The 15,069-nt window shown below is 36.8% G+C and overlaps 1 protein-coding gene across 2 annotated transcripts in view; it reads right to left on the bottom strand.

Moving 5' to 3' along the window:
• The window catches only part of LOC136026956 (uncharacterized), a 37,730-nt gene extending 22,703 nt beyond the window's left edge, over positions 1-15,027 (bottom strand). Inside the window, exons 1-2 of one of the 2 annotated variants that reach the window (XM_065703818.1) lie at positions 14,931-15,027; positions 3,083-3,327 (exon numbers count right to left, since the gene is read on the bottom strand). In XM_065703818.1, coding sequence (XP_065559890.1) covers positions 3,083-3,320 — 238 coding nt within the window. In that variant the 5' untranslated portion in view covers positions 3,321-3,327; positions 14,931-15,027. Of the gene's footprint in view, positions 1-3,082; positions 3,328-6,548; positions 6,572-14,930 lie in introns of those variants that run through there. The other variant, XM_065703828.1, reaches the window with a different exon arrangement.
• Positions 15,028-15,069: the final 42 nt, after the last annotated feature.

Here is a 15,069-nt window from a genome sequence, read left to right as displayed (position 1 = left end):
CCCCCCCAATGTCATCAGACCCAGTCGGGATTTAAAATAAGAGCTCTGAGACACAATATCATTCCAAACATCAAATTTCATTAAGATCAAATCACCCGCTCATAAGTTAAAAATACTTCATTTTTTCTATTTTTTCCGAATTAACCGCCCCCTACTCCCCCCCCCCCCCAGATGGTCAAATCGGGAAAACGACTATTTCTAATTTAATCTGGTCCAGTCCCTGATACGCTCGCCATATTTCATCATCCTAGCTTAGCTGGAAGTGCCTAAAGTGGCAAAACCGGGACTTTAGGTTTTCCCCCTCGAACTCCCCCCAATGTCATCAGATCCGGTCGGGATTTAGCATAAGAGCTCTGAGACACAATATCATTTCAAACATCAAATTTCATTAAGATCCAATCACCCGCTGATAAGTTAAAAATACTTCATTTTTTCTATTTTTTGCAAATTAACCGGGCCCCCACTCCCCCCCAGATGGTCAAATCGGGAAAACGACTATTTCTAATTTAATCTGGTCCGGTCCCTGACACGCTTGCCAAATTTCATCGTCCTAGCTTACCTGGAAGTGCCTAAAGTAGCAAAACCGGGACCGACAAACAGACCGACAGACAGACCGACAGACCGACAGAATTGGCGACTGATATATGTCACTTGGTTAATACCAAGTGCCATAAAAACGCATCTCTGATTTCAAACAAACATGAGTACATTAGGTTTTTAATTTATTTCCTCTAAAAAAGGTATGCTTGGAAACATTTGCCACCATCAAGTCTCCGTCCCAAAATTAAAAATGCAAGAATGTTTAAAAAAAATTAAATAGCCCAGTGAAAAAAAAACCAAAAAACAAATAAATGGACAGGAAACAGCATTATATGCTTGCATGCCAGTGTAAAGTTTTCATAGTTTGGGAATTACTGCATAAGAGACTACGAGTCTACTTTATCAAAACCAAGCCATATTTGTGAATTATTTACTTACTGTTATTTTATTTTGGACTTTTATAATGCAGTAGTAGCCTAATATTTGAATCAACAAGTTCAAAAATTCTTGAGAAGCAGCTGTAGTGAAAATCCAGCGGAGCTTGCAAAGCATGTAGATTCCGTGTTTTGACGTGGGAGTTCTATCCTACAATTTAGCCTCCGAAGTGTAATAAAATCTATTTGTGAAATATTCACCAGTGGTTTGGATTAAAAAACTAACGTAAACTGTCACCATCAAACCTTGAATAAAACTGAAAAAGTTGACTTGTAATGCTGACTAAATCCAAGGAGAAAAAAACGAAGATATTTTGGACATTCAACTGTGAAACACGTATGTGTGCATACATACACATTTTATTAAACTTTTTATTCTTTTTATTAAACTTTAAAAAATATTTTGCAAAGTAGTCTATAATTTTTTTTAATGAATCGACTTCGATCTTACATTACCCAATTCATTTTCAATGGTGATGAGAGTTGCAACGAAATTATTAGTTGTTTTTGTTCTGAGAGAACAGGAACGTAAGGTGTAGATGGATAATCTTGCCTTGTTAATATGACTGGAATGAGTGTTTATTCTTTTTTATCCTTCCTTTCGTCATCCCCAAAAGTCAAGAACTTGGCATCAATTAAAGCATCCGGGGCCGGCAATTTCATCATCCATATGAACAAAATCCTCAAAGATAAACTCATCACAGTTTGGTCGAAGCAAACCTTTTGTGTCTAGGGGGACGAATCCTATTAAATTTTGTGACTATGATAACCGTGGGGGGAGGATCTCTATTTCCTTAGCAAACCCACTTTTTTAAGCAGTTATGTAGGGTGGTAGAACTGTTATTTTTCCAGGCCTTACCAATCATAATTGTAGAGGTCAAAACTGTTATTTTTCAAATTTCACTTCTGTCAATGCTATCAAGCAGAATTTATATATTTTTATAGAGCACTGCTCAACAAGATACCCTTGTTGCAAATTCAAATTAGCGAGGTGTTTCTTTTTCAGTTTATCTAGAGTTTTTTAAGGGACCATGAAAAAGACTTTTTCATTTTCATTATTCTATCCATTTCTACCTTGGATTTCTTCTATATCAAAATATAGGGATGTCAATTCCACAAAATACTGGTGAGTTGAGGGTTGGGGGGGGGGGGGGGGTGAAATTGACTTTTAAAAATTAAGGGAGGGGTTTATAGTTTTTTCGATCTTTTTCCCAATAAAAATGTAAAAGAATGTATTTTTAAATGAAAACACTAAAAAAGGCATTTTCCAAAATTTGTAGGGGGATGTAAAAAATACAAAGGGAGCAATTGCCAACCCCTCCATTCATTTACGCTACAGCTAAAACTGTAACCTATGATTTGTTATTTCAAAGCTCAGAAACTTTTAAATGTTAGCTTTGGCGGAAATCAATCACCATTTGTGTAGCATACGTCTGGTCCCTTTTGATTTAGGATTGTTGTACTTTGGTCACAATGATATTCAGTCATTAAGGACCATTCTCCAAACAAGAGATGGATACATATATGAATTTATTCAACAAGTAAACCTTTCTAATAAAGTATGTCTATCACAAAGGTAGCATTTATATAACTTGGAACTATTACAGCCGGATTGCCTGGTGGCGTATAGTTTGTACCTTTTGGATAAGATGATTGAAATTGGTTCTTTAATTTTGGTCCACTCATGTGTAGGGCTGTAGAGACACATGGGTCATTAGGCTGCATTAAATCTGCTTCCAGCCTCAAAAAGAAAACTAGATTTCCAAGTTTATAATCCAATGAGCTTTTGTCAGCTGGTGACCTTGGGTGGGAAGGGGTAATGCATTGGAGACACATAACTTTTTGCAAGTGAATCCTATTGCATTAGCCATGTCTAATATTAAAAGCTTAATCACTTGTTTTCTTCATTGAATCTGATCTATTCTTTTGTAACTGTCTCTATAGTTTACAAGGTTAAAGTATTCCAAACGAGCTGGAATGCAAAATTAATATTAAAAAATATTCTTTTTAGACCCATTTGAAGTTTAGAGGAAGTCAACATCAAATAGGTAATAGTCTTAGGAAAGCAACATAGGTGGAAAAAAAACAACAAAAAACAAGTAGCCTACCATCAGGAAAGAATGGGTCAGATTCTACTGTTTCATTTGTGTAGACATCTGAATGACTATCACTTGTATTTCCGTTTTTTTCAGTATCTAGTAGGTGTTGGCTTGAATTTCCACTAAGAGCTTGCTGAAGGTGAGATATTGAAGCACCTGTTTTTGCTACAGCTTTACATGTTCCAAATGTCTTTCTAGCTTGCTGTGGATGAAAAGTTTTCTTGGCCTTGTGCTTATAAGGAATCATCTTGCATCTAAAATGAAAGGAATCTAAAAACCAATCCACAATAATGAATTTATTTATTTTTTTTTTATTTTGTGACAATATTATTTTGATGGCATTAAGAATGTAATGCTTGGTTATCACTAAATACAAGATTTACATTTGCAATTAATATTTTGCCCTGAGCTGTTAAAAATCATTACAAATTTTTATAGGAGAATATAAACTTTTGGGAAATATGGAACATCTGTCTCCAGGAAAGGAAAGAACAGGAAATAAAACACAACAAGTAAATTTTTAGGCTGCAATTTTTATTTTTCTAACATGGCACTTTAGGCCTATCTGAGGGAAAGGGAATTCCCTTCAGCAATCCCTCATAAGTTGCAACATACCTACTTGCCTGTTAAAAGTTGACAGAAAGAGAGGGTATAGGGTGATGGAAGAACTATTTGGCCTACTTAGTGCCTCCAGGACGTTTTTGCACCAAATTGGAACTTACTTTGTTTTTTTTTCCACCATATTAGGTCTGCCCTTGTTTTTGAGTAGATTTAATAACTAAATAGTTGTTTTACATATTTCACAACAATTATTTTGTCAGTTCATTGAAATTGTACATTTCATAGATTTTTGTACAAAAAATTGATATCACATACTTTTATGAGATCTTTAGGGATTTACAATAAACTTTAATAAAGAAATTGTGCCTGACTATGTTCAAAAGTTAATTTTCTTGCAAGGGCCCTACTTCCTAATTTCAACAATAAGAACAAAGATTAAGCTCCAATTTCTTGAAAAATACAAAACTATATGAAGTTGGTGAGGCATACATTATACCATTTACATGTCACGGGCTCATTACCATGTTATTGTTATTTCTATAAGGTAAACTATAAGGTATAAGGGTAGTTATTTCTATAAGGATGTGTCTATAAAAACTTCAGAAGTTATACACTTACCAACTTCTTGCAATAAGCTCAAATTTGGACAAAAAAAAGTACTATCCTGTAACGCAATAACTTTGACATAACTGATATACTTTGATATTAACGGTAAAACTCCATTTCAGTTCACACTCTGTAGCACAAAACCATCTTGCTTGGCTCCAGGTGAGATTTATACAAATTTCTAAAATGTAATGTTATATTTATCAATCCAGCATGATGGTAAGAATTTCTATAAAAACTTCAGAAGTTATACACTTACCAACTTCTTGCAATAAGCTCAAATTTGGACCAAAGAAAAAAAAAACAAAAAAAAAAAAAAAAAACATCAAAGAAGTGCTATCCTGTAACACAATTACTTTGACATAACATCGTTATACGTTTATTTGTCAACACATTGAAGAATAATGCTTTGCATCATTCCCCCAAATCTGCTCTAACATTACATGCTTCTCTGGTATAAGTTTTTTTGAGATCTCAGGGTTTATTAAGCTCAAGTTTAGACCCAATATTTCAGCAATTAAAAAGAAAGCATTTTCTATTTTCTTGGGCTAAAGTGAACATTTTGATAGTTCAAATGTTTGCTATATGATGTCATTTTATAAATCAACCATCAGTGCAACAAAATTTATTGTTTTGGCATTGCCTTAACAAGCATGACCAAACACATTCACTGAAAAACCTGTAGCCAAGCAACAGAGAAGTTTCTTATCCAAAGCACTCTCTGAATAATCAAAGGTTCCAATGCCTTAAATTGCCATCTCTTTTATTCTAATCTAAGCATATTGTTCAATTAATTTATTTAGTATTATGAATACCACTGACAATATTAATTACCAATGTTTCTTAATATTTACAGGTTACCTAGCCACAGACGGGCTAATCGTCCTCAAACTGTACTCCCCAAAAATTAAAAAGTTCTTCAGTTATGTTCAACTTCCATCCAAGAAATGGAATAATTAGAATAATTTACCAGGGGAGATGCTTTGTTAATGTAGGTTTAGGGCTTTTAAAACATCCTTTGTTGATATATACATATATATATATATATATATATATATATATATATATATATATATATATATATATATATATATATATATATATTTACTACTTGAAAGCTCTAGCATAAATTGGTTTTTAAAAAAGTAATTTAAAAAGCAGTGTTGCAAAATTATGTCAGGGTGCTGTTTCATGCAACAAGCCATTGGGCTTATTGTATTATGATCTAATAAATGAATGAAGTTACTTCACTTTGTATTTTATTGTGTAAAAAGCAAATATATAATTTCATCCAAAATTGAAGTGGAAACTTCTTAATTTAATCTATTCCTTCCATAATGCAGGTTTTCGTTACACAGAAAAAAAAGAAAAAGAAAGAAAGAAAGCTAACAGAATTTGATAATCTTGGTGTGAGATTACACTCCTCAACTAGGTAGAACTGAAACAAAATTCAGTTCTACTACAAAATTCAGTTCTAGCATCTACCTCTTGATGCCTGGATGTAGCCCTGGGCTATATATGAATGTTAGTGTTTTTTTTTCAATTTTGCATTATGAACCAACTGTTAATGGCAAATAAATACAAAAAAGAATTTCAACCAAAGAATTTCACTAAACCAAAAAATTCAGCCAACCCTTTTGTTGAGTTTCTATAACAGGGATAGAATAAACATCTTGTTGTTATTGCAGTCAGTTTTGGATGGGAATCTTGCACAAATTTTTTTTTTAAATTTTTAAATCTGTATATCCCAATACACTGATTAAAAAATATATTTTCTACATTCCTGTTCATATTTCTTTCCAACAGTTTTCTAATTGAGTTGTTTCCTTTTATCAGTGGCATGTTATCAATGAAAGTCATAATTGACATGTTTATTTTTATCAGCTCTTTTATATCTTGTGCATAAAATTTAGGGGCAAGTGAAGCCTCAACAGTTCAACTTTATATTGAAAAACGGACAACTAACTATATAGATTGTTAGCTGTATGATTAACAGTTGATGTTAGTTCTACTTGTAAGCTGTTGAGCAATGGTAAATTTTTGGTTTGGAATTAATTTACTGGCTAAATTATGCCACTCAATGTGCCTTCTCAACTAGCAAATTCCCTTGGATCAAGCTTGCTGTAAAAGGCATAACAAGTTTGCCAAAACAATCTAAAATCGAGCATAAAGCCTCAAAAAAGCTTGCTTCAAGCCTACTAGTTGCCCAGCTTTTACCTTGTTTCAAGCTTAAATCAAAGCCCAAAACAGGTCAATAGCTGGTAAGGGATGCTCAAACTCAATCTACATGTAGGAAAACAAGTCTCACCATTTGTTGCTTAGATGTTTTATATCACTCTTAATTTGTATATATTAGTCAATGTAGAAAATCCAACACAATTTGAACACTGGCAGATCCAGGGGGACCCTGGGCTCCTAAGATTTTTCTGGTGCCCTCTGCAGTAATGCTTGCTTACAAATTGCTTAGTGTGCGCATTGTTTATTTACCGGCCAGCTTATTGCTGTTATTTTTTATAGGTGCTTGGGTTTTGAATAAATAGACTTCAAGCAATCCGACGCAAATACTACATGGTGTCAGAAGTGGGATGGATGCAGAAACGCCTAGAATCAACTGGAGCTTGGATAATCTAGAATCCGAATGGACAAAATTTGAAAACCATGCTAAGTTAATGTTCATTGGACCACTTGCCGGAAAGACAGCAAAACAGCAATGTGCATATCTTCTCATCTGGGCAGGCAAACAAGGGAGAGAAATCTTCAGCACATTTGACCTAACTGAGGCTGAAAAAGAAGACGTTGATACACACTTCACAAAATTCAGAGAATATGCAGCCCCAAAGAAAAATCAAGTCTTCTCACGATATATCTTCCAAAAGCATGATCAAAAGCAGGAGAGCATAGACAAATACATTACCGATTTGAAAATCCTAGTAAAACCATGTGGTTACACAGACAGACAAAAATCTAAGAGACAGAATAGTGGGTGGAGTGGCCAATCCCAAAATACGTGAGTAACTCCTCTCGGTAGGAGACACCCTATCCCTGAACCGAACAGTAACCCTTTGTAGAGCATTCGAAACAACCCAAGCACAGCTGAAAACCTTCAAAGGCAGAGAAATCAAGCAGGAAATCGATTCCATTGCCAAAAGTCGGCCACACCCCAAGTCCAAGAAACCAGAATGCTACTTATGCGGGGGAACATACTCTCAGAACCATATTTGCCCAGCGAAGGGGAAGACTTGCTCAAAATGCAGGAAGTCAAACCACTTTGCAAAGGTTTGCAGAAGTGCAGAAAAGAAAGCTGTACATACTGTGGAGGACAGTGAAGCAATATCTGAAACAGCAGACGACATAGACAAAGTGTTCATGTACACAATACAGAACAGCACTAGAGCAGATGAAGCATTTGCCGAATTATCCATTGAGGGGCAAATGTGTATAAAATTCAAAATCGACACAGGAGCACAGGTGAACGTGCTACCAGTCCAGTATTACAATAAATTGCCAATAAAACCCAGCCTGATAAAAGGCAGCCATAAACTGACAAGCTACTGTGGATCAGCTATCCCCTATGCGGGAATCAGTCACCTGACCTGCCGATACAAAGATGGAAAGACAGTCACGTGCATTCTACATTGTCAGGTCCAACACAAATCCAATCGTGGGTCTAAAAACCTGCAAAGATCTTGAGCTGATCAAGCTGATATTAAACATCCAAAAAGAAGGCGGGACGACTAGTGCTTACTCCAAATTGGTAAAGGAGTACAAGGACACTTTTGAAGGAATTGGAAACCTGGAAAACAAATGCGAGATCCACCTAAAAGAAAACGCTGTCCCTACGGTTTAGCCTGCGAGAAAAGTACGTTTAGCAATGAAACAGAAACTTAAGGACAAGCTTGACAGACTAGAAGCCCTAAACATAATTGGAAAAGTCAGTGAGCCAACTGAATGGGTAAACGCCATGGTCATGGTCGAAAAGAAGGACGAGAGCGTCCGCCTATGTATAGACCCCGTGAATCTAAACAAAGCAATCTGACGACAGCATTACCCAATCCCCACGTTTGAAGACGCAACAGAGGACTTACACGGCATATCAACCGTAAGCAAGCTTGACGTCCGGTCGGGATACTGGATACTGCCGCTAACCGAACGGTCATCATTCTACACAACGTTTAGCACCGTTTTCGGAAGATACAGATGGAAAAGATACCCATTCGGTCTTGTGTCAGCACAAAATGAATTTCAGCGTCAAATGGACGAGATATTTGAAGGGTTGGAAGGCATCCGCATCCTCATTGACAACATCCTCGTATACGGAAAAAGTCAAGAAGAGCACGAAAATAGACTCTGTGCAGTCCTTAAGCGTGCCAGGGAGAAGGGAGTGAGATTCAATCAGGAAAAATGCACATTCGGAATGGAACAAGTAAAATACTCCGGTCACATCATCAGCAAAGAAGGAATCAAACCAGACCCCGAAAAACTAAACGCCATAAAAAAAATGCCAAGTCCAACAACCAAGGAAGAACTCCAAACCCTTCTGGGCATGCTCAACTTCCTATCCCAATACATCCCCAGTCTCTCATCCAGAAACAAGACCCTAAGAGACCTCATACAAGAAGTAGAGTTCGAGTGGAAACCACATCACGAAGAATGCTTCAGTGCCATCAAGCAGTCAATCACTGACAATCTAGCCTTCTTTGACCACAGCAGCCGCACAGTTGACTTGAAAGTCGACGCATCGAAGCACGGACTAGGGACAGAGATCTCAACCAATGGAAACATGTGTGGCTACGCATCCAGAGCTCTCAGCAAGACTGAACAAAACTACTCGCAACTCAAAAAAGAAATGTACACAATTGTGTATAGATTGAAACATTTCCATCATTACATCTACGGTGAAAGGTAACAGTCACCACCGACCATAGACCACTGGAAACCATCCTGTCAAAACCTCTACACCAAGCGCCCAGACGGCTGCAGAGAATGATGATCCAAACTCTGCCATATGACTTGGAAGTCATCTACATCCCAGGTTCCGACATACCCGTAGCTGACGCGCTCTCGCGACTATCCCTCCCAAACACCGACTTCCAGATGCAGAGAGACATCAAAGCTTATGTTCACTCAGTAATGAAGACACTGCCCGTAAGCAACAGCAAACTCAGGAAAATCCGTCAACTGACCAAACATGATAAACAACTCAGTACTCTTCAGTCTGTCATACAGCATGGTTGGCCATCGATTTGAAAAACATGTCCCGTTGAAGCATCAGCATTCTGGAACATAAGAAGTGAGCTGGCAGAAGTCGACGGAATTGTTTTCAAAGGCCAGAAAATAATCATACCCCAGGTCCTCAGACGAGAAACTCTTACCCAGCTACATGCAGCACATCTTGGCATTGAAAAAACAAAGCAACGCGCGAGGATGCTGGTATACTGGCCAGGCATGAACACTGACATCGAATCCTTCGTCGGACAATGCGAAATATGTGCCTGCCATGCCCTCAACAACCAGAGAGAACCACTCATCAACACAGAAATACCATCACTACCATGGCAACATGTAGCAATAGACTTATTCAACTGGGAAAAAGCCGAATTCCTTATCACGGTTGACTACTACAGCCATTATTTCGAATTCGATCGACTTCAGAACCAAACATCAGCAACAATCATTGGCAAACTCAAGACTCACTTTGCACGCTTTGGGATACCACAGCAGATGACATCCGACAACGGCACTCAACTCTCCTTGCGCAAATTCAACGAATTTGCTCAAACTTGGGGAATTGAACTCAAGACCTCAAGCCCAATATATCCCAAGGCAAATGGACTTGTCGAGAAATCCGTGCAAACATGTAAAAGAATCCTGTCAAAATCAAAGGATAGCAGTAACGACCCATACATAGCTCTCCTAGAGTACCATAACAGTCCAGTAGACAACCTTGCCTCACCTGCACAGCTTCTACAGAGTTGACAGCTTAGATCCTCCCTACCCTCTATGTACCAACACCTGAAACCAAAGTCGGATTTCCTCCATAGTCAAAACGTCATGCAGAGACGCCAGAAATCCCATCATGACAAATCTGTGAAGCCCCTTCCCGAACTTGAGGTTGGAGACTCTGTTTTCGTCAAACGAAAACTGAATGACACATGGACCAAGGGAAAGATAACCGCACGCCATAGCAACCCGCGGTCCTACATTGTCAAAACAACTGATGGCTCAAGACTAAGAAGGAACAGGATTCACATATCCAGACAACCAACCCCACACCACCACCCATACACTACTGGCATGGCCAGCCACAGTGCCGATGATCCTCAAACACCCCACATTGAAAGTGAGCAGATAACAAAAAACTTCACCAGCAAAAGTGAGAAAACCCCAGCTCTACCACCCCCTTCAACAGTCACCAGATCGTCCCCGGTGGAACTTGCGTCAGCAAAGCCTACCTCAGCTGAGCCTACCTCAGTAGGGCCAACCGCGGTAGACACATCACCTGTCAGGGACACCATATACTCGCGGCCGGCGACCACCAACCGCACACCACGACGCACCAGAAGCAGGCGTGTCGTAAAGCCCCCAACGCGACCCGACATGTGACCTCGCAAGCACTATCTTCAAAAGAAGATAGTGCTTTTTTGTCAATTTTATGTCAGGTTTTTTTTTATTTCATCCAAATATCCTATGTTATAGGATAAACTATTTTAGGTCAACATATGAGTAATCAAATGTTTTTATTTTGGTTTATTTCATTTAGTTTTTAATTTGGAATTTATGCAAAAATTTAATTTTTATCTCTCCTATAATTGCAAAAACCCTAATTGCATTAGATTCATATTGTTCTAAACACAATTCCTGGGGCTGGTATATGGATGATATTATTTCAGTATGGAATTATGAGCAGGGGGAATTAAAGAAAAAATAGAGCATCTTAATTATTTGGCTGGGGGGGGGGTGATCTAAGGTTTACTGTTGAATTAGAAAAGGATGGGAAACTTCATTTTCTTGATATTCTTTTAAAAAATGAAGATAGTTTGGATTTTAAATTTAAAATTGACTAATAACAATAGATTTTTATTGTTCAATTCCAGTCATATCTGCCAAGTAAAATTGGTTTGATCATTTCTTTAACTGACCAGATCTTTAGTATTTGCTTTCTGAAAGTTTTTGAGGAGGAGTTGCCATTTCTAAGAAAAATACTAATAAGTAACAACCATTCAAAGTGGTTAATTAACCAGACTTTTTCAAAAAGAAGAAAAATATTTCTAGTGATTTCTAAGGAAGTCTTGTAGATAACTCAGAAGAAGAATATTTTTAATTCTGTACCATATGGGCCAGGATTAAGTGAAAAAACTTAAAAGAATTTTATAGAGTAAAGGTAGGTTCAAAGGTTGTTTAAAGGTAAAGTTAAAAAAGAATTATATAATACATACTATTAAAAAAATTTAAAGGGACAAATAAAAAAAGGAGGGGGACAAAACAAGCAAACAAAACACAAAACTAAATTCTAAGTAAATCCTAAATTCAAGCTTGTTTTAAGCCTCTGGTTTTGAAAACATACCCAAAATAAGCTTGCAAAAAAAACAAAAAATCCTTAGTTTGCCTCAATACTGACCAGCAGACTAAAATCAAGGGATATTTTTATTCAGCCTTGGGTCCTTTATGATTTCTACTAGAAATTATTTTTAGTTCAAGGACTATAATTTGATCAATATCCAAAATATGATTTGTTTGATAAATTCTCTAACAGCTCCCTGTTAGCTTACAAAAACACTTTTCTTGGCAAATAGTTTTTGTTGGAATGGCAGAAACACCAGTAAATTACAAGTCTTGTGAAAAATCAAGCATAATTAAAAATTGATATGACAAGCCTTTCCAGAACTTTACTGAAGACAGGTAAAACCAATATAGGACAAGAAGACTTGGGATCACTAGATGAGTAAGAAGGTTTTAAAGCTGGAAATACTTGAGCAATCTTCCAAGCATCTAGGAGCTTTTGTCTTGACCAAATAAGATTATAAAGACTTAAGATGGCAGTATGAACAGCCATTGGGGACTCAAGAATCCACTTCATATAAATACCATCATGACCTGGGGAAGACTTGGTATTAAGATTTAAGTGCTACACTGAATTCATCTTGGAAAAAAAGTTTCATCAGGCTGCCTTTATATGAACAGGTAAGAGGCAAAGAGCAAAAAGGAGGTTGGGGGGAAAGAGAATCTGAGCAGTCATTCTTATAGATATTAGTAAACATATCTGCCTTCTTTCAGTAAATATATATGTAGGTATGGGGACTTTGGGAGAACAGTATAAATCTTGAATTGATGTAAGAATTACAGTATGATCATATTGCAGAGACAGGACCTTTACCATCTGAACTAGATCATAATATGAAGAAGGAACCAGAAACAAATCTATAGTTGAGAAAGAGTTAGGTGAAATGTTATACCTTGTCTGGAATTTAATGGAGTGAAAATCAAAGTGTCTAGAAAATTAGACAAAATGTAATCTATATCTCTTCCTGCTTTGTTACTACAAGCTGATTGTTCCCAAAGAGGGCAATGGGCATTAAAATCACTGAAAATAAAGGCATTATCACCCAATACTTCACATTCTAAGACACTTTTGATGTCCTTACTCCCACATAGGTTATACAGTGATTTTATGGCAAGATGATTACCATTAGCTAGAGTAATTATTATATCTACAACATCAATTTCATCCCTGAAGAAATTTCACAAAGATGGCAACTTCCCCTCCCTTTCTATTAGTTGATTCATCTTTCCTGTAGTACTTGCACCCAGGCATTTTGATTTTCTTTAACTGATGAAGATTAGTCTCTTGTAGACAAATCATCCTAGTTTTATAATTATTTGTACATTGGATAAGATCAGCAAGTTTATTTGAATTTAAAGAAACACAATTTTATTGTAGGATCTGTAGCTTAGCTAACACAGGGGAAGTTGAATAGGTGACATGCATGATACTTTAAGAGAACTGATGACAATTCTCTTCCTATCTCATTGAAAATAGAATTGGAAAAGTAGTATTCTGCAATTTCTCTTGTTATACTAACTTTTTTGTCTTTAGACAAATTTTATCCACTGATGCAACATATTTAGTTAAATTCGTAATATGAGGCCCAACTCTATCTTGCATAGTGTTGACTTGAGTAGACATAATAGGATAAGCTGCCACTCTTTCAGACCAAGATTTGGGATTAGTTCCAGGATTATGGAGGACTGGACTCACTTTGACAGTGTGGGGTTGCTCCTTAACCAACTGCTGGAGTAGTGGGTAGGAGTGCCTTATTTTGGTTGTTTTTGGGATCCTGGTGCCAGGGGTTTGGAGGAAGGGTTAAATTCACTTCCTTAGCCTCATTAGATCTTGGACCTGATGGCACTTTAGAGAGCTTGGCCAGCTCTATTATAGCTATAGGGAAAAAAAATTGATAATTGTTTAGTTTCATCACAAGCTGCCTAAAGTGGAAATTTCCTTGCAAATTTCTCAGGTGGTTTCTACTATTCTAATGTGACAGAGATATTGCCAATTTTATGTAGGTCAAGAGCTTTGCAGGCTTCATTTCTGTCCAGGAACTTAACTGTTAGTGAGCCACCTCTGTTTATATTCACAGTGAAGCTGTATCTAATAGATTTGAAAGATTCATTCTAATGTTAGCAATATTTCTGATAGAAAATGATTAGTCTTTGGTAAAATTCTAGTCAATTGACTTCTATCTCAGAAAGGGTTTAGGTTAGGAAAATGAAACTTCCAGGGATGGGTGTATAGGCTAAAGTATGTCCCGGGAAGGTATTTTACAGTACCCACCTCCACTCCTTCTCCCTCTAGAGGGCCCTGAAGTTTGCCTACATGACAGGTCTATACTTATTGAAATTTTGACAAAACAACATTTTACCTTAATTTTCAGTTACTAGGCTAGTTGCTTTTTCTCTGCCTTTAGTTCTGAAAATGCAATTCCTGTTATTTGAGTAGAATTTAGAGCCATATCAATGATTTTTTCCAAAATTTAGGAAATGTATTTGCATATCTTTAAAACCTTAGGATAAAATGGAATTGAGCAAAGTTATGAAGCTGAAAACAATTTTGTTGTACTTCAATTAAGCAGAAGATCTATTTTGCAAGGTTTCACTTTTATAACACACATATTTTTACAGGTCATCAAAGGTCAGGGCCCTCTAGAGGGAGAAGGAGTAGGGGTAGTTGCTTCAAAATACCTTCCCAGGACATACTTTAGTCTGTAGATTCATCCCTGAAAGTTTCATTTTCCTAACCTAAACCCTTTCCAAGATAGCAAGAAGTCAATTAACTAGAATTTTACCTAGTCTTTTACTATTGGAGTAAAAAGGATAATGTGTTTATTCTTTATCTCCATAGCTGGGACTGAGTTTGAGATTCTATTTCAGGAAGACTTGCTGAAGGCTTTTTATGATTCTGTTTTCTGCCCACTGTCTGAAAATCATCATTTGGCTGTATCAGTTTTGGAGATTGGGGACTCAGAGAAGGTATTCATAGCATCATTCTGGCTATCATCACTAGATATTGGAGATACAAAAATAGGAATATCAGCTTCTGAAAGTCAACTAGATGATTGGCCCCCTTCCCTGAGGGGGCTAGAAGAACTATCAAACATTTGCTTAAGAAAAGAAAAATTCAGAAACGTCCTACCACACAATAAACTTAGAAGAAAAAGCAATAGAATCTTCTCAAACAACCACGTTTTCTATAATTTGTAATTTGGCTCATTCCACTTTTGCATTACGTAAACCAAACCGTCATTGGCTAAACCTGCTGGTTGACGCAAAAA

The sequence above is a fragment of the Artemia franciscana genome, chromosome 1 (assembly GCF_032884065.1).
Source record: "Artemia franciscana chromosome 1, ASM3288406v1, whole genome shotgun sequence".
Lineage (NCBI taxonomy): Eukaryota > Metazoa > Arthropoda > Branchiopoda > Anostraca > Artemiidae > Artemia > Artemia franciscana.
Note: the sequence above shows the minus strand (reverse complement) of the source record. Positions and strands in the feature narration are given on the sequence as shown.